The 24,146-nt window shown below is 41.7% G+C and overlaps 1 protein-coding gene across 1 annotated transcript in view; it reads right to left on the bottom strand.

The window, feature by feature from the left end:
* ush1c (Usher syndrome 1C) overlaps positions 1-15,531 on the bottom strand; it is a 33,686-nt gene extending 18,155 nt beyond the window's left edge. Inside the window, 12 exon segments of the mRNA XM_048257690.1 lie at positions 575-631; positions 879-938; positions 2,567-2,651; positions 2,978-3,081; positions 6,416-6,473; positions 7,026-7,050; positions 7,611-7,719; positions 9,510-9,599; positions 9,601-9,649; positions 10,506-10,649; positions 13,182-13,249; positions 15,427-15,531. Of these exon segments, the coding sequence (XP_048113647.1) occupies positions 575-631; positions 879-938; positions 2,567-2,651; positions 2,978-3,081; positions 6,416-6,473; positions 7,026-7,050; positions 7,611-7,719; positions 9,510-9,599; positions 9,601-9,649; positions 10,506-10,649; positions 13,182-13,249; positions 15,427-15,462 (885 nt within the window). The 5' untranslated portion in view covers positions 15,463-15,531.
* Positions 15,532-24,146: the final 8,615 nt, after the last annotated feature.

The raw sequence follows: 24,146 nt of genomic DNA, 5'->3' as shown, positions 1-24,146 counted from the left end.
AAAACTATATAAAAGAAATGCCTTGTTACACAGGTTTGATAGATGTTTAATTTACCTTACATTTACTCCAAAGAGACATACGAATTACGGACGTGACAGCGTTCAGGTAGAGGAAGTTAATACATGTGAGCAACACAAGTGGGAACACTATGTGTACATCAGCTGTCTGCCTTCACATTAGTGGGAACACTATATGTACATCAGCTTGCTGCCTTCACACAAGTGGGAACACTATGTGTACATCAGATTGCTGCCTTCACATTAGTGGGAACACTATGTACATCAGCTTGCTGCCTTCACACAAGGGGAACACTATGTGTACATCAGCTTGCTGCCTTCACACAAGTGGGAACACTATGTGTACATCAGCTTGCTGCCTTCACACAAGGGGAACACTATGTGTACATCAGCTTGCTGCCTTCACACAAGTGGGAACACTATGTGTACATCAGCTTGCTGCCTTCACACAAGTGGGAACACTATGTGTGTATGTCAGCTTCCAGACTTCTTCGCACCACTCACATGAGCAGATAGAGGCATTGCTCCATGAGTGATAACTGGTTAAGACACTTACCGCACCAGTGAGAACTGTGATGGTTAAACTCCTGCTACTCTTCAGCACCCGAACTGCCTGCAAGAGAAAATGATATATTTCATCAGGTAATAACACAGTTTATATGATCACTTTTACTCCATGTACACGGATTATCAAGAAGAAATAAAAATACATATGATTCATGTGCATAATATCTGTAATGACTGAAAGAATACTGCATTGATCTTAATTATCACATTTTCATGAACAATTAATTGATGACCGTGGCCAAACCAAATGTCATTTTCAGGCCAAATGTGATTTTCAGGCCAACGGTTCTTACCTCCTGATGGTCCAAATTGGTAAAGTCCACCCCATTGACCTCAACAATCTGGTCACCCATCTAATATACAACACATGTACACAGACAGATGCACACATCAGATCATAAATGATCACATAATTCTGCACACTACACTCTTAAAACAAATGTGTTGAAAACAACACAGCTTGCTTTGAAAACAACACAACTTGTGCTGTTTTTTAACACATCTCTGTGGTGTCCAGCTAGGGACAACACATTTGTTTTAAGAGTGTACTATCAAAACAAGTCAATCTTGAATCTTGAATCAGGTCATCTAGGTAATTACTGTTAAACATCTTATGTATTCCTTAATAATACAGAAATTAGCTCTATCGTAACACCCCCAATTATCACCACTTTTGTTCAGAAATTCTAAAACAACAATGTTTTTTAACACTTCAAAATAACATTTACTAAATGAACCTTACATTTTTCAGTAGCCATAGTTGTGTAGATTTGAACAAAATCTTGTTTGGTTCTTAACGGGAGCATTTACTGCCTGAAATATCCGATTTTGTTTACCACGCTCGGAATTATAGTGTTGGCCTGATGGGTCGCCTATTTACACCGTTTCAGCGGCACATGAACGGTTAGACCGAGAATTCTCGTCGTGAAATTAAAATTCCACTGGAGCTCCAAGCGGTTGTGTACACGCCGCCTTACAACACTGTCTACAGCTCTTTGAGTCACGGTAAAATGTAATTTTTGGTACATAGCTAATTTAGATACACCTATGTTGTGCGTGGTTGCGTTTCTATATGAGTCCGCTGTCTTGGTTTGTATAGAAATGGATATTAAGTGACACATACACGCAAGACGGTGGAAATACGGGACCGGTGGAAATAGGGGGAGTTACGATACCTTTCCTTTTCTTAGTCACATAACTAATTTATTGTTTAATGCGATATGTCTTCAAATACTCACTCATGATATGGCTGCTCAATTATGGCAAAAAAATCATAATCATGATTATTTTGGTCAATATTGAAATCAGGTTTACAGTGCCTTTAAAAAGTCTTCAGCCCCATGCTAAAGTTGACTAAAAAGAGGAATAAAAAAAATCATCTTTTGGAAATGGATCTTAATGCCTTAATAAAAAAAAATGATGAAAAAATCCAACCTTGAAGGACACCAATTTTCTTTGTGAATGAATAATGTATAGTAAATAAATAAATGTTCTTCATTAAAATACAGTGTGCATAAGTATTCATACCCCTATGTTAAACCTATGTTGAATTCCCATAGACTAAATACCACTCTTTTCCTGGTCTGAAATATCAATTTATAGGCAAAAACCTATACAGTAGGAGCCTGATTTGAAATGCTCATTTAAAAGAAAAGTGGTCAGACGGATTTAGAGGGTTTTGCATCTAAACTCTTATTTCACTTATTTATTTACGATACATTATTCATTTACAAAAAAAAAAAATGGTGTCCTTAAAGGTTGGATTTTTCCTCATTTTTTTAATTAAGGCATTTAGATACATTTCCAAAAGAAGATTTTTTTTATTCCTCTTTTGTTTGACTTTAACCTTATTATGTAATATTCATAACATCCAAGACACCCAGAAAATCTTTCCCTGAATGTTGTGGTTAGATGGACAGGATTGTAGCTAGTCCTTTGCTGTCACAATACACATGTGCTATGACAGGCTGGGGTGCTTTACCTTCAGTCCCACTTCAGCAGAGAGAGACCCGGGCTTCACGTTGCTAATGTAGATCCCTGGCTTCTGCCGTGGGCCACTCGAGATGCTGTGAAAAATTTACCGACATGCTGTCTTAACATCAAAGGGTCCGTGATATGTCTGATATTCATGGTCAATGTGTGCCAACGTGTGGTCATACACGTTCCTGTTATTGCAAAAGGAAAGACTCTTCGTCTCATGCAAGATTGTAGCATATCTCGTTTATACTCCCACCTTGCCTATGTCAAGCCTTGGAATTAATTTGACATGAAATGGAGATTTTTTTTACTGTAGATGAGCTTTGTCTGAGGCTACAAAAACAACCTGCTTGTTCTCCTCCACACACACACTACTCCCATATTTGTAAACCCCACAGAGTGTCTGTAGGCTGACCTGATGCCCATGCCTGTGGTCCCCACCAGACTCAGGAAGACCTTCTTCTCCTTGATCTCCTTTCCTCCAATGGAGGCCAGGCCAGCCACACTGCTCTTCTTGTCCTGCAGAGCACAGGGAGGAACAGTACTGTCTGGGAATGTTATGTATGTACTGTATATTATAACCATATGTACTGTATGTCATATACCCTCACATACAGTATGTATGTATGTATGTATAAAAGGACAGGCCAAACAGCACATGCACTGACAGTGTTAACCCTTACAAGCCCGACCGTTCTAATTTCGTTAAGATTTTAACGATGACCAATCATCTAATATCTCAGCTGTCCAATGACTGATTTTATTTCTGAAATCTTCCCCGTAATGCTGACAACATAAGCTTCAATTTGATATGATTGGTTAAGGGGTTTATGGCGCGAAATGTTTTGGATACTTGAAGATGAGTTGTGAAAAAAAACTTTTCACTTCAGTCAGTACATTTTAACATGGACCGCCAGATGCCACCTGCACTTCCTTGGAGTTTACCTCGACTGGAAACCACACAGCTGGATAAACTGAGGTAATATATATTTTACACCGTTTCTAGTTATGGTTAATCTTAATTTGTAGTCATAAAATCATGTTATTTGACAGTAATATGCTTTCTCATCAGCGTCAACATTATGGCATAACGGGGGCTAAGTGCATCGTCATGTAACTTTAGCTAGCTGCATTACTCTGAACTGCTTGCAGTATTCTCGCTTGCTTTTGATATCAGTTATTTTCATTTGACAGTTTCATTTAAAACCTGTTAGTATATAACCTGTAAGTAAGTTTGTTTTCTAGTACCAATTTGCTTGTTAGATAAGCATTATATTGGCAAGTCAGTATAGCATACCAAAGCTGAATAAATCAATGGGCCGCGCGTTTCTAAGTTCGCGTTCTCTTACATTAAATAAGTTGAGCGATATTTTTACTCCTCTCAATATGTAGTTGTAGAAAACAAGATGTGAAATCACGGATTCTGTCAGAAATGTAGTGCTAATTAGCGTTATTGCCTCTCCTCGGGTTGTTACCTCGCTAGGCAGTTTGTAGTGAACTGTTTTACCTTGCTAACTTCTAAATGACAAACATCAGGCGTGCTTGTCTCAACATTTTTAAAAGATGGCATGACTTGATATTCTACTCTTCTCAATATGTAGTTTTATAGAAAACATGATGTGAAATCACATATTATGTCAGAAATGTCATTATTGCATTTAAGCAGTTAGTTACTAGGTGAAATGTAATCTGTCTTTATCTTAATGCCAGCCAGGCAATCAGATTTAGGGTAGCTAAACCCATGTGTAATAAAATGACTTTTCATACTTCTATATCTTTTTTGAGTTACTCAAAATGCTTCAATAGTTTAGGCTACCTCTTCTTGTGTATGTATGTGCACACACACACACACATCTGTAGTTTTTGTGATTTTATTTTTTAAATTAATAAATGTATTACATTTGTATGGGATTTTACTGTTGTTTCAGATGGAGGATGACAAGACCTACACAGACCTCCTTGCAGGCCTGAAGAGGTAGCTGACTGCTGATGAGCTTGCGCTCACAATGTTGAAGACCATGTGAGGATGGAGGAAGAAGGTATAGATTTAGGTGGCATCATTAGGGTGGTGTAGACTGCCACTAAAACACTGTGAAATAGACTTATGTTGATTTTTTATGTTGTTGTCCCAGGCATATGTGGTTTTACCAACCGAACGGGTGGGAGGTTGTGCTTAGTAGGCCCGTCATTATGCAAACACACAGTGCAGGGGCATGGGACCGAAGAGACCCCAGAAGAGTTTCACAGTTTTCTGGGATTGATCATTGACATGGGACTTCACTTCCTCCTAATATCCATTGCTACTGGGAACCAAGTCTCTGAAGGGATCAGGGGCGTTGACCAAATGAGAAATACATATTGTGTACACTTTTTTCTCCATTGACATTGCTGTTCAGTAGTTTCTTATTATTTCAAGTTTGGCAATGCAGAATCTGGTGTTGAACCCTAGGTTTGGTGCTACAGCCAGAAAGACTTTGGTGAAAATCTATCACAACAGCTGGCAGGCATTTCCGTCAAAATTTCAGCCTGCCTTCAGCTGCTCCAACTACTACTCTGTCGTCTTTTCATCAAGTACATATTCCTGTACAGCAGGAGCCAAAGAAAAATTGTTGACTTTGTTTATAAAACAATACATAATAACACTAAAGTAGCTTGTATGGCCTGGAGTTTAGCGGTAGGTGACTGCTTTTGGTAAACAAAATTGCTGTCAGATTTGGCATTCTACAGAAGGGGATCATTTAGTTATGAGTCATAGGTCTTCTGTGTTTAACCTTCAGGTTCCCCACCCCACCTTTCCCTATCCTCCCTCTGTGTGTGTGTGTGTGTGTGAGTTTGTGTGTATATGTGTGTATGTGTTTATTCTCAACAGGCTTGTTCTATGTTATCCACTTTCAAATGTTTAGACACATTGATTTTTGAGTGATGTTGAAGTTGATTGTATTCCTAGCTTTTCATAAGTAATACATTTTATAGATGTATATCATTTTCATATTACACTAATTTATATAAAGGAAGTTGTTGAATCAAATGTATTCTATGTCTCTATTCAGAATTGATCTTCAATAAATATACAGTATACTTACTTCCTGTATTACTGGTAAGGTACATGTTTTCTTTTATATATCATTATTGTTGACTGTAGCATTTGCTTATATACAAATAAATGGTTTTATTCTGATGGACCAAATAAATCTAAACCATTGTGTCTGACTTCATTATTATTTTTTTATCGCATGCTTTTATGTTTTTTGTGAGAAAGAGAATGTGAACTCTGTCAACATTCTAAATCCGTTGCTGCATTTTTACACTGATCCCTTAATTGATCATAACTTGTGAAAGGTTAGTGATATTCCAATTCAGTCTTTTTTTTTTGTTAAATAGCCCACAACTTGCTGAACATGTCATACACTCTATATTTTTCTCTATCTCGTATAGAAATATGATGAAAATTCATTTTATGCGAGATGAAATTCAATTTTAGCAATTTCGGTATACATTTGGAGAGGATTTTCGAAGACTGTTCATTACTAGATCAACATTACCATATGTAATTTACATCATTTGATAGAACTGACCCTTCTGATTACAATGGTATGTATATCCCATTGATGGTATGTATTATACTCAAGAAATAAGTTTTTTTTGTGTAAGGAGGTCATCCAGCACCAAAAATGGAATGTTCGGCACGGGCACGAAAGGGTTAAAACACACACACACACACACACACACACACACACACACGGCGTGAGATTGGCGCCTAGACAGCCACGATAGCGATGGTAATTCTGATGATGATGAGGGCAGGCACAGGACACTAAAGACCTGACTCAAGGTGATACCCCCTGGCACTTACCCCAGACTCCGACATAAACTGGTCCACAAACTGCCACTTCAGCGAGTCCTCCGTGGAGCTATGGGACATTGAGAGGTGGACTTTGGCAAGGTGGACAAGTGCACTCTAACAATCCATTTACAGTGTGCCTGTTAGTAAGATGATGCCTTGCCTATTTTCTGAATGAACTGTCTTCAGTTTCTGCTAATGCTTATCTAAGCTGCAATGTTTTGGCCTGAGGACCAATTTCAGTGATTTAACAGATAAAACATGTTAAATATGATATGGCCTGACTACGCTCCTGATACAGCCGATGATAATTTATTCCACAAAGATCAGTTAGCTGCTGTGGGTTAAATGATGCCCTTTTAAATCAGCCATGTGTGACAGGAACTATAAACTATATGTCCTTTTCCGTGACAGCTACAAGCAGTATTAGACCCGAATGGCCACCATTTATCATTCAGGCTCCATATTCCCATCACTGACGCTAAACAAAGTGATTTATCAAGCAGAAGTAGCCTACGGACTGCTATATTAAATTTCTTCAATAACACTACTCACCCTGAACATAAATACATATAAATAACATTGAGAGAGAATGACAAAGACATTATATTAAAAAGCTTGCCTCTTCACTGGTATCATTCCAACATCTGCAAAAGAAAATAACTACAGTTAAAATAGATTGGGTCGGCAAAACAATAACAATAACTCAGAATGATTTACTAGAATAGAGCCTTTCAACTGCATAAACAAACATGGCCTTTAAAGTCAACATTTTGTGACCATTATGCTAAAGTAATGAGTTTCTCTATTCACTATGATGGCAGCATTAGCTGAGCAATGCGCAAAAGTTTTCATTAGGATTCATTATGACACTATGGCTCAGAAGGGATTGGCAATTAGACTTGTGCCTGCTGTTCACTGGCAAACAAAAGGACAGACTGGAGGGAACGGCTGTGTGTCCAGATAAGCATGGCTTCTGTGTACATGTAGTGAAAAATGCTGTTCTTTTGTTGGCTAGTTCTGCTAAGCCTATTGCTCTTAGCGCAGAGCTGTAATGGAGTGAACTGCTGTCTGCTCCTTCTAGGCCAGTTCGCATGGTTTCACATGTCCATTCTGCGTTGAATTTGTTTGTGTGAAACCTTTGTTTTGTAAGAGGAAGGGGACTGGTATTGAAAAGCAAGGGGTGTTGAATGGGCCCGCGACTCACGTCTGACTTTCAGCGACACTATCTTCTTGGTTTTGATGAGGCTGATAATCTCCTCGTGGATGCAGGAGGAGATGGAATAGCCATTGATGCGGACAATCTCGTCTCCAATCTGAGAGGAGGAGAACAAAAAGGAGAGGACAGGGTTGGGGGAGGGGGCAGGACATTACACCAACATCTCAGAGAAGATCCTTCATACCAAGGTGATTGATTTCTTCATGACGTTTTTATGAAACAAGCTGCGCTGTAGCCAGCATCAATTCTACTCACTGAATTGCCTGTTGTGTTGAAACTCCAAATCAATCGGAGATGAGATAGGATGGCCTCTAGATTGAATGCAATGTGCAATTTGTGGATTTTTTTTTAGTGTATATGGCATTAGACTGAATATACCCTGCCTTGCAAATTAGGCTGTAAATAACATTCACTTAAGGCACTGCAAGCCGTTAGCCAGATTGGGTAGGCAAAACAATAACTATAACAATAACTCAGAATGATTTACTAATATAGGCCCTTTAAACTGCATAAACAAACATGGCCTTTAAAGTCAACATTTTGCAGACCATTACGCTGAAGTCCACTGAAGTTTTGAGTGTTTAAATTGGAAACAGATTGAAAGGGTCTATATGCACAATTTATCATTTAAAATGACAAAGAAACCACATAAAAGAGTACATAATAAAATCAATATTGCCTACATTCTGCATTGATCTTTAGGCTGTTTTGAGATTCAGTGAAATTCAGTGTGGAAAAGATGGAAAGCATCAGACCCTAACAAAATCAATACTACTCTGTCTCCCTCTGTTGGTCCCAATGTTTCATTGAACATATCCCTAGAGCTCCCTGTGTGTCCTCAAATGATCTGATTAGCTATCTATAGGGCCAAAATGCCAACACTCACAATCTCATTTGACAGACACATTTCAGTTTGCATCTGATCAATATCAACAATTATGATACAGTATCTGAAACAGCCATCAATATTAACAAAATGGATAATATCCTATAGACTATCTATAATCATTTACAAAGTATATTCTCCAAGACAGCTAATTATTTATGTATAGGCATATCCAAATTTCAGTATAGGAACCCTCTGCTTCCTACCTATAGTTCTACCGTCAGGTGACAGTCCCATGCATTGGTGAAAGCCCACCAGGTAAATAAACAACTGGTTGTGGTGGTCAGCAGTGGCCTAGCTCTTTAATAGCAATACTAAAGTACTTGTCAACCTCTGTTTTGTTGCAAGCTAGGACTCTGCTTCACTTTTCCCCCAAGCGCCTTCTTGGTACCGCCATGTCAGTGCACTTCTTCACCCTCCCAGTCTTCCTTGTCCTCCTTCGTTGGCACTCTGCATGCCCAAGGGGCTTTTTTGTGTCACTGGCAATGGGCAGTCGCCTACTGGTTACTCTTGTAACCGAGGGTTGCCGGTTCAACCCCACCAGTAGGCACGGGCTGAAGTGCCCTTGAGCAAGGCACCTAACCCCTCACTGCTCCCTGCCTGCTGTTGTTGCAGGCAGCCCACCGCTGCCGGGATTAGTGTGTGCTTCACCTCACTGTGTGTTCACTGTGTACTGAGTGTGTTTCACTAATTCACGGATTGGGATAAATGCAGAAACCAAATTTCCCTCACGGGATCAGAAGAGTATATATACTTATACTTCTCCTCCTTCGTTGGCATCGCGGCATGCCCAAGGGCAATGAGATTTTGCCGGGCAATGTCACGCAGCCCTGGGCACTATGGGGTGACTTCAGGCCCGGCTCTCTCTGTGTCTCACATCAAGATATATCTTTCCAAGCTGGAAATGACTTTTTTTGAAATACAGCTTTGTTGACTGGTACACTCTGGCTGAAAGTCCTGATGAATGAGTGTACAGTATGAGTGTATGAGTGCTTTCTCACCTGGAGGCCCACACTTTCGGCTTGTCCGTCCTTCATGATCTGAGAGATGAAGAGGCCACAGCCAAACTCCAGCCCCCCCCGAACGCTCAGGGCCCAGACCGTCTGGGTGGGTCCGGTCCAGACGCACCTCCTTCAGTTTTCTGCAATCAAACACACACACAGACACACACACACACACACACACACACAGACACACACACACACAGACACACACAAACACACACAGACACACACACACACAGACACACACACACACACACAGACACACACACACACACACACACACACACACACACACACACACACACACACACACACACACACACACACACACAGACACACACACACACACACACACACACACATACATACACACACACACACACACACACACACACACACACACACACAGACACACACACAGACACACACACACACACAGACACACACACACACACACACACACACAGACACAGACAGACACACACACACACACACACACACACACACACACACACACACACACACACAGAGTAATGACTAATTTATACTCGCCTAGTTAATTAGCCCTGGGCATCAATCAATCACCCTGAGGCTATATATGTGATTAGAGTGTATTTGGTCTGTAGGTTTAGACCATTTTAATAAACATTGTAACCAGAAGGGAATACTGTGCCATATTTTGTAGGTTCTTTGTTACTGTATGTAATGCCATTAAAAAGACAACACGTTTCAACGTCTGTGCAATAAAAATGCACTTATGCAAAGTGCAGTCTTTTCTCCCTTCTTTTATGACAGAGCTATAAAAGGGGGAGAGAGGGAGAGTGAATCATACTCAAGTGTCCAGTGTGATTGGACCAACAGCAGTTACAATCATCTATTGGACAGGGTCAACCATTGACCCTGATCCCACCCCTACCTTCCTTTTCTCGCCCCCCCTGGCCTTCCTTTGCCTGTGGTACACTGAACGAGGCAGCGCTTCTCCTCCATACTCACCGTGACCTCTTGGGGGTGAGCAGGTCGTACTCCACCTGGTGCTTGAGGGGGATGAGGGGTCGGATGGAGTCGAAGAGCGGCAGCCTGCTGGGCTCGTTAATCACCAGCTTCAGGTCCCCCACCAGCACGGGCAGGTCCATGGACCTACACAGGGGGGGGGAAGATATCAGCCCACTTCACAGTCCTACTTGCTACGACCTCGATATCACTGTCAGATGTTACAGTTTTTTTCAATCGCTAACAAGCGCTTACCCATACTTCAGATACTTTTTCTAAACTCTTAACACAGACTCACACCTACAAAACACAATTGGCCAAATGGATAATTTTTTCTTCTCAAAAACAGATTTTGTTATATATATACTAACTCTTCATTTCAAAACAGAACACATATTTCTCTGCACACACTAACTTTACCAAAACACTGGAAATCTGACTCAAAATGAAATTATTCTGTCAAAGAATAACACTTGTTTTCTCTTCACAAGGTACATGCAGTCAATCAAAGTACACCAGGTTTCAAAATACTGGCTATTGTTGACATTACAAAAACTGCATAGACTTTTATGTTTCAGTTTTACAGGTATTTGCATGCAAAACATGCTCTATCCACAGTTTTTACACTAAATTTCTTGGTTGGGAACTGTATGTCCACATGTAGTGTGCACATTCAAAAGCATTCCAGTAAAAAGCTAATCAGTTTTTTTTTCCTTTACTGTTTACTACAGGAGGTAAATACTGTTTACAGTATGATAGAACAGAAAAAGTTTTACAGTATTGCTTACAGTGAACAAAATATCCATTAAACACACAAGAGCATTCTGAACAAAAAACAACAGCAAAAAGCCCAGATAAAAAGGGGGAACTAGAAAAAGCACAAAATTACTGTATCTCATCTCTGCGATCTTTGGAGTTAGGCCACATGTTTTCATCAACATCGCATCTGATATTATCCAAGGCGATGCACCTGAGATAAAACCATTTGCTAGCAGAAGCAGAGCAGAAGCAGAGGTTTTGATATAGTGTATCTAAGGTTTGGAATATTGTGTTTGCTATTGTGGGATGTTGTGTGTAGCATTAGTAAATACTACAAAAACAATCCATAGTTTTGTTGGGAGGTATAGCTTGTCTGTTAAGAAAATGTAAGCATTGCGGAAATGTGTTCACTGACTGCAAATTGTGTGAAAACGACATGACATGTGTGAATGGTATGGCCACAAAGGACCGATGCTGTGCTAATTGTGTTTAGAGTTTTGAAAATGTGACAACTGGTTAGACAAACGCTTGTTAGCGACTGAAAAAAACTGTAATTACTGCAAAATTAGTGAAGACTGGATGTCTAGGAAATCCCCCGAGAGGCTTATTGTAAAATTCTGCTAATATGACATGCAAATTTATAACATTGATAAAAAAATGAATGAATGTTACTGCTGATGTGACTGCAGTCCATTAGAGCGACATGGCTAGTAATGTAATAAACAATGTGGTTGAAGCAGGTCTGATATAAAGTTCAGTAGTTTGTCTTAGGAGCTAACTGCCAAAAAGTAGTTGGTTTACTGTTACTTTCTGTTGCCTCTGTTGATTGAGAATATCAAGTTGTTTGTAATACCCAGAAGATATCATGGATTGTGTGATTTTTAGATTATTAATCATAAATCATAATGACCTTGACTGACTTGAAGTGATTAACTGCAGAACCTTAACCAAAGCAAAAAGAAACAAAATGGCAAAATAAACGGTAATAAACATTTGCCCTGAGGTGTACGGCAATTTAGTCAGGCAACACTTTTGAGACTCATCTCATGAATCATTGATGGTTGCCATTTCATTCCTGACTCGAGTGTCAGGAGCAAAAGGGGCTTTTCTGAATGGCCGCCTCGGCTGGATGGATCACAGTGGAAACTCTCCACTTCCTGGCCAATCGGGAGAAGAGAGTTCAGCCCTCCTGACATGAGATCAGGTGGAAACTCCTGCCAGAGGTGGGACCCGCGGGCATTCAGGCGGCATTATGGGCGCCAGCTGGACAGGAAACCGAATCCTACCCCATGAGCATGTGTGTGTGCGGTTCCGTTTAGGGATTAACGAGCGGCCCACTTTGAGTGACAATGCAGAACACTCAGGAGTAAACCAGTCGCCCTGCCTCGTCATCTACTTTGATCTGAACTGATACAGGCCCCTGAGCTGAGACAGGTCTGGAATCAGCCAGATCTGAGACTGCCAGGGGCCACAAAGGCTTCCACACTGATCTAGAAGCATAAAGCATCAAGACCTGCTGTAATTGTTAAATAATTCAACGTTCAATTTACTTCTTAAAAACAAATTAGATGCCTTGAGTCTTATATGAAGTGATGGGAAATGATGACAAACAATCAGCATGATTTCAAGTAAAATGAAAAGGGTTGCATAAATTATGATCGAACTGAAAGGAAGAAGGCCTCAGTGATTTTAAATGTAGCCTACAATTTCAGTATTTTTTATGGTCAATGACTGCAAACTGTCTTTCAACCAGCTATGCCACTCTGGAGTAGCAATTAAGTAGGAAAAGAAATTAAATATATTTCACTTCAGAGATATCTCTGTTTGACATGAGCAATGTCCAGAAAAGTCAAGCATTCTTATCTTAAACAACAGAAGTTCCATTTTGCATCTTGGCATGGGAGGAGAGTGTGGACTTACTGGTGGTACATCCGCAGCACATCATACAGGTAGTCCTTCTCTGCTTCATTAGCAATCAGCAGCTCCACCTGCAAGACAAAGTGACCTTTGAGCAGCTCCACACCAAATAACCCTCATAACACTGATATTGCCCTGAGAGGCAGCCATAAACCCCCACAGGACAGAGCTCACCTACGGGAGCCTGTTCCCCCGGCCATGGGAGGGATAGTTAGAGATTGTGTGTGCTATGCAAAAGCAGACATAGCAATAAATCCCCTTACCTGGTAGTGGCTTAGCTCCCGGAGAAATATTTTGAGGAAGCGCTTTGGCCAATCACAGATGTAGCACATTGCTCTTGATCCTTCCCAGTGTGTGCATATGTGTGTGTGTGTGTGTGTGTGTGTGTGTGTGTGTGTGTGTGTGTGTGAGAGTGTGTGTTTATCTAGATCAATAACGCCAAAGTGTCGGCTGCTTATTTCCCCATCGTGGTCCAGACGATATCCTGGGCAGGTGGCCTGTTTATAAAGACTGTGAGCTACTGGCCTCATCTATGGCCTTATACACAGCAGGGGGTTAGGCTGGTGAATAGTGTCACCTTACAGTGCTCAGACAGCCTGATTCCACCACCTCCACTGCCAAAACAGAGCACCCCACCCCCCGCTCGCCAGAAAGGAGCAGGGCACCACAACACATCTCTCGTGCAAACCAGGAACCTCTGTATGCATCAATACATAAGGAAAGACTACAATGTCTTGTGGACTGTATATGGATAATGTAATATTATTTATCTGTTTGTGGTGGTCCATGACTTTCATGCAAAGTTTTTTTATATAATGTATTGTTTATCACAGCTTATCATAACTATGGCTCAAAGGACAATTCATCAGTTCCATTTTTAACACGTAACCATGCCTTATTGTTGAAGATGACGTTTAAGTAGATGTGAATGTATTAACAATGCAAACCATGTCCTACTGTACAAACAAATGTGCACTGCAAGACCAAATAGCAGGACCCAAACTGAAGACATTTATGATGTGCATTTTTGAGTCCTGACCAGTCAATGACAGAGTGGACTCTGGACCAATAAAAGAACAAAAGTGATAAAGCAGCCGCGTGTGAAAGATTGCATTATTACCAGTCAGTCTCACATCAACACTCTTTGGAGAGCCACATGCTAGATCATACTTATTATTTTAAAAATCTCAAGACTGAGGATTTACAAATAAAAACTATAGCATATCCTGACAAGAAACTCTTCAAAGCACACACAGGGGCATACACACAAACACACTAGCACGACCAGAGAGGAAACTGGACAGGCAAATACAAGGCCTTTTTGTTCAGGAGTGAACAGTCCTTCTCCTCCTCACAGAGACCATGCTAGAAATGCCATCTCTAATTGAGGCAAGGGTGTTTAACTACCCAATTCCTTCCAGCTGACCGAGCATCTCTAACACAGGGAACATAATGCAGAGCTGCCCTTTGTGTATCCCCTCATCTCTCTCTCTCTCTCTCTCTCTCTCTCTTTCCCTCTCCCTCCTCTCTGTATGTGTGTTCGAGTATGAGTCTGTTCAGAACAGATGGCCGAAGACTAATATTACCAACAGTGATACAGTATCCTGTTCCATTTAAAAGCTGTTGCCTTGCTTTCGTAAATTATACTCTCCTTTCCGAAATAACAAATAATTCTAGACAACATGTTTTTAGAAAAGATCATTGTGATAGCCTAATTTGTTTAATTTCTGGCGAAACGTCAGGGGCTTAGAATAGTGGAACGGCCCAACATTTCACCTGCAACCTGCGGTGGTAGCCTGCTGGCGATGTTACACCATTTATCTTTTTACCTACGCCTATGAACTATCCTACGCACGACTCTTTTAAAATGTATCAAACACATTGGTTCATCATATTATTACGGATACCACCGATGAAACCACCGTCTCCAACTGCGTTAAGATAAACAAAATGAGTGTAGATTTAAAGACCAAAATACAATAGAAAGACCTCTGTATCACTTAAAATTAGATGTCGTCATTGTCTAACAAAATGATTAAGTGCAGTCCACGAACATCTAAGAAAAAAGCTAATAACAAGACGCATTTCTCGGCAAAACTGTCAACAAGACTGGTTATTGCCTTGACAACCCTTCCGCCATTCACCTGCGCAAGGTGTACGGCTCTTAACGTCCAAACCGTAAACTGGTGCGCTTTTGAAAGAATCGAGAAAAGGGAAACAAGAATACCAACAAAAATAACTTTCTTACTTTATGTCTGAATTCTCGTGCCACTCTTCTCTCCATTTTTAGCTAAGGTTCCCTCACACCGGTTCCGCGTTTGATCCGTCTGCGCACTTCTGTCAGTGAACACTGGGTGGGGTAGATATGCTGGCAACTCGTTATGGAACAGTGATGTGCTAACCTTTGCCCTGATAGCCTATTAATATGACACATTCGTGACAATTATTGCTCTAAAACATTTCCTGTACAATTTTCTGCTCTGTAATAGGATGCAATAGCCCTATATTTCAGAGAAACATCCTGACAGAACGACTACATACAGTAGGCCTACTTGCAAATCATAATATAAAGCAAAACGAGTGTTGACCCATCTGTAAGTAAGAACGTAAGACCACCCACATCAGCATTGTGTGTGTGTGTGTGTGTGTGTGTGGACACATGTGCCTGAATCCACATCCTTCCGGGACACAGATGTGAATCTAAATGAATGCATAATATTTGGCATTCTTCCACATTCTTCTCTCTCCTCACCCTTCTTCTCTGCTCTGACTGTAAAAAAGCAACTCTCCTCTTTTTGCTTGTCTCTGTTTAAACAGGGTGTTACTTTTAAAGTTGTGTGGAGGTATGTTGTGTTTGTGAACAAATTTGTATACAGTGTGTGTGTGTACTGAAATGAAAATGAACTTGTGCAAAGCGCACCCCTTCCACCCTTCTTTCACTTAGTTACACTTAGTTCGGTCCAGCACTCTAAGAAACTAAAGATACTGAGTAAACTGAGTAGAGCCTATTCTCCTATTCCTGCATTACATGCAGTGTTACCATCTGAATGCTTGTTTTGTGCCATTAAAGGTAAGGTGTGTGTGTGTGTGTGTGTGTGTGTGTGTGTGTGTGTGTGTGTGTGTGTGTGTGTGTGTGTGTGTGTGTGTGTGTGTGTGTGTGTGTGTGTGTGTGTGTGTGTCTGTGTGTGGGTGTGTGTGTGTGTGTGTGTGTGTGTGGGTGTGTGTGTATGTGTGTGTGTGTGTGTGTGTGTGTGTGTGTGTGTCTGTATTTGGGGTCTGTGTCTGTATGCTCGAGGTGGCAGTGCTAGTTCAGCTGTTGGAGCCTGGGTCCATCTGTAGGCCTGACATTGGGACTCCAATCTGACCCTTGCTCTGACGCAAGGATTTGCAGATGTAACCTAACCCCTTCTCTCACCACACACACACACACACACACACACACACACACACACACACACACACACACACACACACACACACACAAAGGAATGGGAAACCAGAACAATTGATAAAATTTACACAAATTCAGGTAAAGCAAACATGTCTGTTACTTAATTCTTCGTAAACAGATTGGTGTGATGACAGTATAGGCCTACCACAAAACTGTAATGTTCTATACATTTGGCTTTTTCAGTTCACTAAAAGCTCACAGGCACGATGGATGCATTCAGAATGCGAGGAACTAATATAAAAAAGAGACAGAGCTCTTCAGTTGATGACTATTTGGTTATACTATAATCAGTCCTTTGGTACTATATTACAGTGCTTCATCAGTGTGATGTTATATTACGTAAAATTACTCACTTATGTATTTGCTGTCTGGGATAACAAATAAGATTAGGATGCTTGAGCATTATCTAAGTTTAGTATAAACAACAACAACATTGATCATATTTCTTAAGCCTTTTGATAGACTTCTGCTAAGTTGGAAATTACAATATATGTTGAACTTTGTTATTTTCAGAAAGTTAGTTTGGACTGCAATTCAGTATTTGTTCTCTAGGTGGTGCCAGTTGTTCTTTTAAAGAAATGTTGAGCTTATGTCAGGATACTCTGTAAGTCCTGCCCATCTATACTAGGACTCCTTGGCAAAGGAGATATTGTATTTTAACTGGACCTTCCTTGTCAAATAAAGGATAAATAAATAAAATAAAGTGCTCCTAAAGTGTCCCTAAAACTATGCTGTCTTGCTGTCCTCTTCTCCTCTTAACATTAATTGCATTTCATAATCTTACCTCTATAGGATTCATTACATGTTCTTCATGTCAGCAAGGACACTGTACATATGATCAGATATGGTGATAATTAGTAACAATGCATAACTGATAAGTTATTACTAAGTTACTAGAACGTATTACTGGTGTCAGTAACTTTATTTCCACTCACATTTATGCTTTCTACAGTGTTCCTTCTCAGAAGGCAAAATATTCAAGGAACACTGATGCTGCTCAAGGAACTCAAGCTCAAGGAACTCAAGCTGTTCTCTGGTACAGGATATTCTGTAGTAGGCCTACTCTGAGAAGTGTATGACTTCTGAGGACCCCCCCCACTGGTGCAGTCCTGAGCGACACGCCCCTCAGTAACTAACCCACCATGGCTATCGAGTTCCCTGGAGTGGCAACCCTAACCCAGGCCTGGATCCTGCATGCAGCGTGACAAAGTAAATTACTCTCCCTGTCTCCCTTGCATACAGGGGAAAAGCCCACACAGGATCCCTGAGAGCAAATAAAAACCTGATAAAACAAAGAGAGTGAGCGGGTCCGGTCTGGATTGAGATTCATGCTTGTTGAACATCCAAGGCCACAGCGCACAGTCAGGGACATGCTCCGATTCTCCCAATCGTAAGGTATAAGCATCTTAAATCAACTTTTGATTCTGGATGGGAATCAAACAGGTGCACCTCTTGTGGTTCCTCTTTGATTTCCCCCTGAGCGGTGCTCACTCTTGCCTTACGTCACCTCTGGCTACTGCCTTGGTACTTGGCTCACAGCTTCCCCACTGTAACATGGTACCCTCTCCTCCACCATACGGAGATCTGCTGACAAGAACAAACCAAGTCTGGATGGTTCAGTTCACTCAGGCATGTCTTGGGTCAAAGGTCAACCAAAGCCCTTACATAACTCGGAAATGGGGTGCGCCGTGTACCTAGACCGTGTACCTATGTCATGGGCAGTAAACATGGCACTTATGCAATCACCCCTGGTTGTTTTTTGCAGTGTCTCGATCCACGGGGAGCAAAAGCAGCTCTGGTCGGCCATGTTGAGCAACCCACCATCAGTCTGTGGGATCCCTTCATGGAGGCTACCAGCATACCCCTGGAGTCCAGGCCCTGAGTCAGGGAACAATGACGACATTTATGTGGAATGATGGCCCTGTGCGGTCAGGCTCCCTCAGACCGCTGGTGGCCAAGCAGCCGGGGATTGTGGGATTGCGTTTATGGGCAGACGGTCGCGTTGCTGCGTATGGGGGCTTGAGCCCTGCAGCTGTCGCCTGGCACACTCCAACCTCACAGAGACATGACAGCTTTTGTCAGTGCCAGTGGTCTGCTCCCTTTGTGTGTGTGTGTGTGTGTGTGTATAGTATGTGCACGCGTGTGTGTGCGTGCATATGGACTTGATGTGGGCTTCTTACTGTAATCACCGAGATGTGGAGATATGTATGCATGTATGTGTGTGTGTGTGTGTGTGTGTGTGTGTGTGTGTGTGTCTGTGTGTGTGAGTGAGTGTGAGCATGTGTGTATGTTTGCAGGGTGTGAGGGGTATGGGGAGACACACAGCTGTGTCAGGAAGCAGGCAGGAAGAGATGCCTACAACAGCAGAGCAGAGATCAAAATGCAAAGACAAAGTTAACACTTGTTATAATGTTACAAAAGTTTTGAATCAGTCGCAGTCATCTGTGTGTGTGGTTGTAGAAAAGAGTGCATCACACCGGTGTATTGCACTTAAAGGTGCACTATGCAACATTTTCACCTTAATATAACCTTTACAAAGCCAATTTGATGGTAAACAAACTTGAAATAGGCTAATCGTTCACCTAGCATGTGCTACACATCATAGACGTAGCAAGTCGCTACCGAGAAAACCAGCCATGCAACTTCAAGAACTGTGGCCCGACAAATCTCGCGAGAATCGTGAAACATTACCTTGTCAGTAGATATAGCTCTTTGGAGATAGTTTTTGCCTGTTGTTACTGTAATCCTTCACCCCCACAACAAAAGCATTTTCATTGTGTACAGGGGGGATAAGTCACGAGAAGTTTGCTATTTACAACAGCAGAGTAAAATATAAGTATGTAGGCCTATATCATGACTCTAGGGGAGGGAGCTCTACAGTCGCCAAAAATACCTACACCTGCATAGTGTACTTTTAAATACCTACACCTGCATAGTGTACCTTTAAATACCTAAACCTGCATAGTGTACCTTTAAAACAGAATTGTGTCTGTGGTGCCTCAGAAGTTGCATAATTGATCCATACTGGGGCGTCGCCAGCCGATTTTGCCGGGGCTTCAGCCCTGATTGTTTTGAGTGTAGCCCCAAATGTATTTTGCCAAGTTGACTAACAAATAAAACCATTATTCGGATCGTGCATTGAAACTGTGAGATGAGATGGACCTATTTATCAAATATAAAAGCAGGACACGGGTTTCCTCTCACCCTCCTTCCTGCAGCAGATCTAACTTGAACGTTACCATAAAACATAATTTGGAACGTAGGCTACTTAGAGCGCGCGCGCACGAGAGAGAGAGGGAGAAAGAGACAGTTAGTCAGTTCCATGGTTGGGCATGTCATTATTTACATTTCCTATTTAGTATAAGAAAGTTATAAGGAAATCATAAAGGCAACCAGGACAACGAGGTGGTGGAGTTATGCTGTCGTCATTTAGGCTATAAATTCAGATTTGTTATCAGCCTGCCCTGCACTCACGCCTACAGTTTGGAGCTGGCCAAACAGTGATGGCCTATCTAGGCTAGGTACTTTGCCTTTGTAGAATCGAATTAGTGAGTCTACAATGATTTGTTCTCCTTAAGCTTAGCATAACATGAACCATATGATGCATCTTGCTATTTATAATGCCACTTTGCTAGGTGGCTAGGCTATATACAGGCTATATATTTCGCTTTTTATAGCAACAGAAATGTCAAGGTAGCAACATGTCATTACATCCTTTAATTATCAAAATATTAGTGTCCATAACATGCAATAACGGTGGCACAAATGAGGCAAGAGTCAGTATATTCATATAGTAAAAGTGAGAAGGAAGGGCAGGCAAAATGAGAATTATGAGAACCGTTTAGACTCTATGGGCTAAGCCCCGAATGTTTTCAACTGCTGGCGACGCCCATAGTGCCTTTCCTGAGCTTTTGCTATCTGCTCATTGGCCAGTTGTCAGCCTTACCCCCTTCTGCCACGGACAACCAGAAGGTGTGGCAGAGAAAAGTAAAACATCAGCTTCAATATATCTTCATTATTTTGCACGCATGCATATGTGTCTCTGCATCTGCCTGTGGAAAAGTCAACTTACATTTAACAACCCACCTCACAGAATCCTAGCAGTGCGGTGACATCGAGCTGACACACTCATCTCAGGTTTGAATTACTGAAGGGGTGCTTGGCAGGTCGTTTTTTTTTGAGGGGGGGGGGGTATGTCCGCTGGGTAAGTATCAAGGCTTCTGAGAGCCTGGATGCTGAGACAGGGTAATTACAGCCACTAAAAATACCCCCGCATTTGTTTTAGTTAATGGGAAAGTTACACCCGGAGTTCCAATGCAAAAAAGGCAGATAGAGTTTCTCTGCTGACCGCATCAGATACCAGGCATGGTAGTATAGGAGTGGGCAGAGAGAGGCATGGTAGTATAGGAGTGGGCAGAGAGAGAGAGAGAGAGTCCGATGGGAACGGTGGAGGGAGGAACACCTCTTGGCCCAAAACAGCCCCCATGCCCTCCTCTCCACACATACACACACGGAGGATACACTGACACACACTCATGGACATATTTACACACAGTGATACACAATACTGGAGAGGTTCTAGGAAAACGTTTGGGTGATATGACAACACTGACAGTAATTATAATTCCTGATGGCAGGGAAGCATAGGAGGAATGATTACTTGATACCTTCTATTTAATAGGGTGTGCTAACTTCAAACTTCTAAGTAAAAACTGTGTAAATATATATTTTCCACGATTACATTGGAACATTGGAAGTTTAGATGTATAGGGATGAGCTACAATTATTCTAAAGTAGTAGGTAGTTGCATGTGGTTAAACATGTGTAAGTGTAAAACACCCCAAAATGACACAAAAAAAGGAAACAGAATGTGAAAACACAATTGTTTTGATGCAATGCAAAACATGCCTTTGCTCTGTAATTGTCTAGATACTGTTTAAGTTAGCATGCAAATCAGCATGGCTCTGTATTACATAAAATGCAAGCCAATGGAAGAGTGCTATAGCTGCTTTCAACATGACTCGAAGCCAACAGAACATAGCACCTTTGACTTGAGATATCGGTAGACATGGCTTGTCAAGTCCTTCTGGGAATTTTTCTGGCTTACAACGAAAGGTTTCTGAAATGAAATAGCACTTAAAAATGTAAAAACCATCAATGAATGAACATACGCAGCAGCATCAACTCTCTTGAAACTATGTTGAAGCGGTATACCAGTTAACACTGACGGCATGTGAAGCTAATCCAAAAGTGTGTGGAAAAGTTAAATCATACGTGGTAATCCGAAAATTTCATGCGAGCCATGCTTTCAGTTCTCACATATAGTGTTGCTCCAGAAGAGAGGGTTGTTCCAAGAGGTTCTAAGAACACCCAAATCCAAGAATTCACTAAATTCTGTTTTGAAGTTCGCTGTATAATCGATATATCATCACAAATTTCACGTGTAGGAAGGCATCCATATAGTTGGAAATGCGTTTGTGTAACACTGTGAAAGGGTACACCATGGTGGGCAGGAATCTCGGCCTAGTGCCTAACAAATTTATGCATACCCCTCTCCACAGACACACACAACCTCTCTCTCACCCCCTCACAGACAAAGACACATACACACTCGGAAACACACACAGACACACACATACACAGACACATAATACACACTCGGAAACACGCACACACACACACACGGACACACATAGTCAAACACACACACACACACACACACACTCATACTGTAGCCTACATTAAGGGTCAGGACGAGCATGACACGGCTACACAGAGAGTGGCCTGTGCACGTGCTCGCGGGCTTACGCCCTGATCCCCGGGCACATGACATCACCCTTGCCAAAGATCCCGTTTCTCAGAAGCGTGAGCGCTCATGGTAACATCTGTTCAATCAAACCTCTGGGCGGCCAGCCTCTCCGTGCCAGGGGGGGTTAGGGTCCTTCACCCTCTTTCTCTGTCTCTCTCTCTCTCTCTCTCTCTCTTTCACTCTCACTTGCTTTTTTCCGAAGTGAGAGTTCTTATCTAACAGTTGTTTTATTATTTATCTTTCAGCAGTAAGCCACCAGTTGCCGTGCGGCCTGCTCAGCTCAGTCCAGCCCTTGTGTCGGCACCTGCAGCTGTCATTTCTGTGGTCGATGTGGCTACTGCAGACCCTCTGCATGGCACGCTCCACCCCTACCCCCACACACACCCATACACACACACACACACACACACACACACACACACACACAGAGACACACAAAACTGCCTCACACAACATCCTGCCTCACTCAAATCCCCTCGGTTCCTCTGTACACGTCCTAGTTCTTCAACATGTCCAGACATGTTCTCAGTGGTTAAAATCGTTCACTAAGACGGACCAAAAAGTGTGCCATATTTGTCACTGAGTACATAGTGCATTGGATGTGTGTCTGGTCTGGTGTGCCTCCGGTCCTGACACAAGAACTTGATTCGGGAAAACTCCAAGACCATATGTGGGAGATTGTTCAGCCTTTTAAATCAATTAAAAGAGGAATATATTTTTCTTGACATGCTAAGTTTTAGGCCATGAAACACTCCTAACCAACACTGAACTACAACAGATTGAAAACATATTGCTTGCTATGACCTGAATAAATTTGTACCTAAAAAATGGCATGCTGTATGTATCAAAGCATCACATAGATTTCATGGGAGAAATGCAAGTTAAACACTATAATCCTACCCAGAGCCATCCAGGTGTATCCACATCTATATATATAAAAACATATCACAATAAAAAGCTTCTTTATTGCATCGCTTTGTGATACATATCACAAAGCGATACAATAAAGAAGCTTTTTATTGACAAAGCGATACAATAAAGAAGCTTTTTATTGTGATCATTTTTTTTATTAGGGCAGAGTATCAACTTTACTCACAATGAATGCATACAAAACACAAACTGCAGGATGGTAATGAGTATACTGTACAGTTCATGAAAAGAGAGAAAACCATGTGATACATGGCGTGGCTACTGTTTATTTTGATACACTTAAAATGAGGGTGTTTGATATTTTACTTTAAATATTTTGATGTATTTTTGCCCACCCCAGAAAGGTACCTAATTAAACCTCAAACTACAGCACCAAACAATGGTGGACGTGCGCTCCACAAGTGCAGCCGCTCATAAAGGAGCCCGCGTGTCAGCCGAGGTGCTGCCACTCGCTCAGTAAATAAAAACCCGTAAAAGTAAAAGTAAAAAGTAAAAGCCCCCCATTACCGGCAATATAGGGGCCTCACACAGAGACTGTACCCCCCGTAACTCCCAGATGGTTTTCCACTCGCAAGGAGAGATGCATGTTTTGAAATGGAACCCAGAGAGATGTGTAGAGGGGCCCCAACACTTGTCCCTGCCCAGATGTGGTGGCATCAACAGGTTTCGTGTCAGTTTTTACACGCACCGGCACCACAAGGGCCGGCTGAGGTTTCGCCACTGACTCATCCAGGGGTCAAGTGCTGTTCTTTACTTGCCTTTTCACCGAGGCCTTTAA

This window comes from Alosa alosa, chromosome 11 (genome assembly GCF_017589495.1).
Source record: "Alosa alosa isolate M-15738 ecotype Scorff River chromosome 11, AALO_Geno_1.1, whole genome shotgun sequence".
In the NCBI taxonomy this organism is placed as follows: domain Eukaryota; kingdom Metazoa; phylum Chordata; class Actinopteri; order Clupeiformes; family Clupeidae; genus Alosa; species Alosa alosa.
The sequence above is the reverse complement of the archived record's forward strand: the minus strand, read 5'-3'. Positions and strand labels throughout refer to the sequence as shown.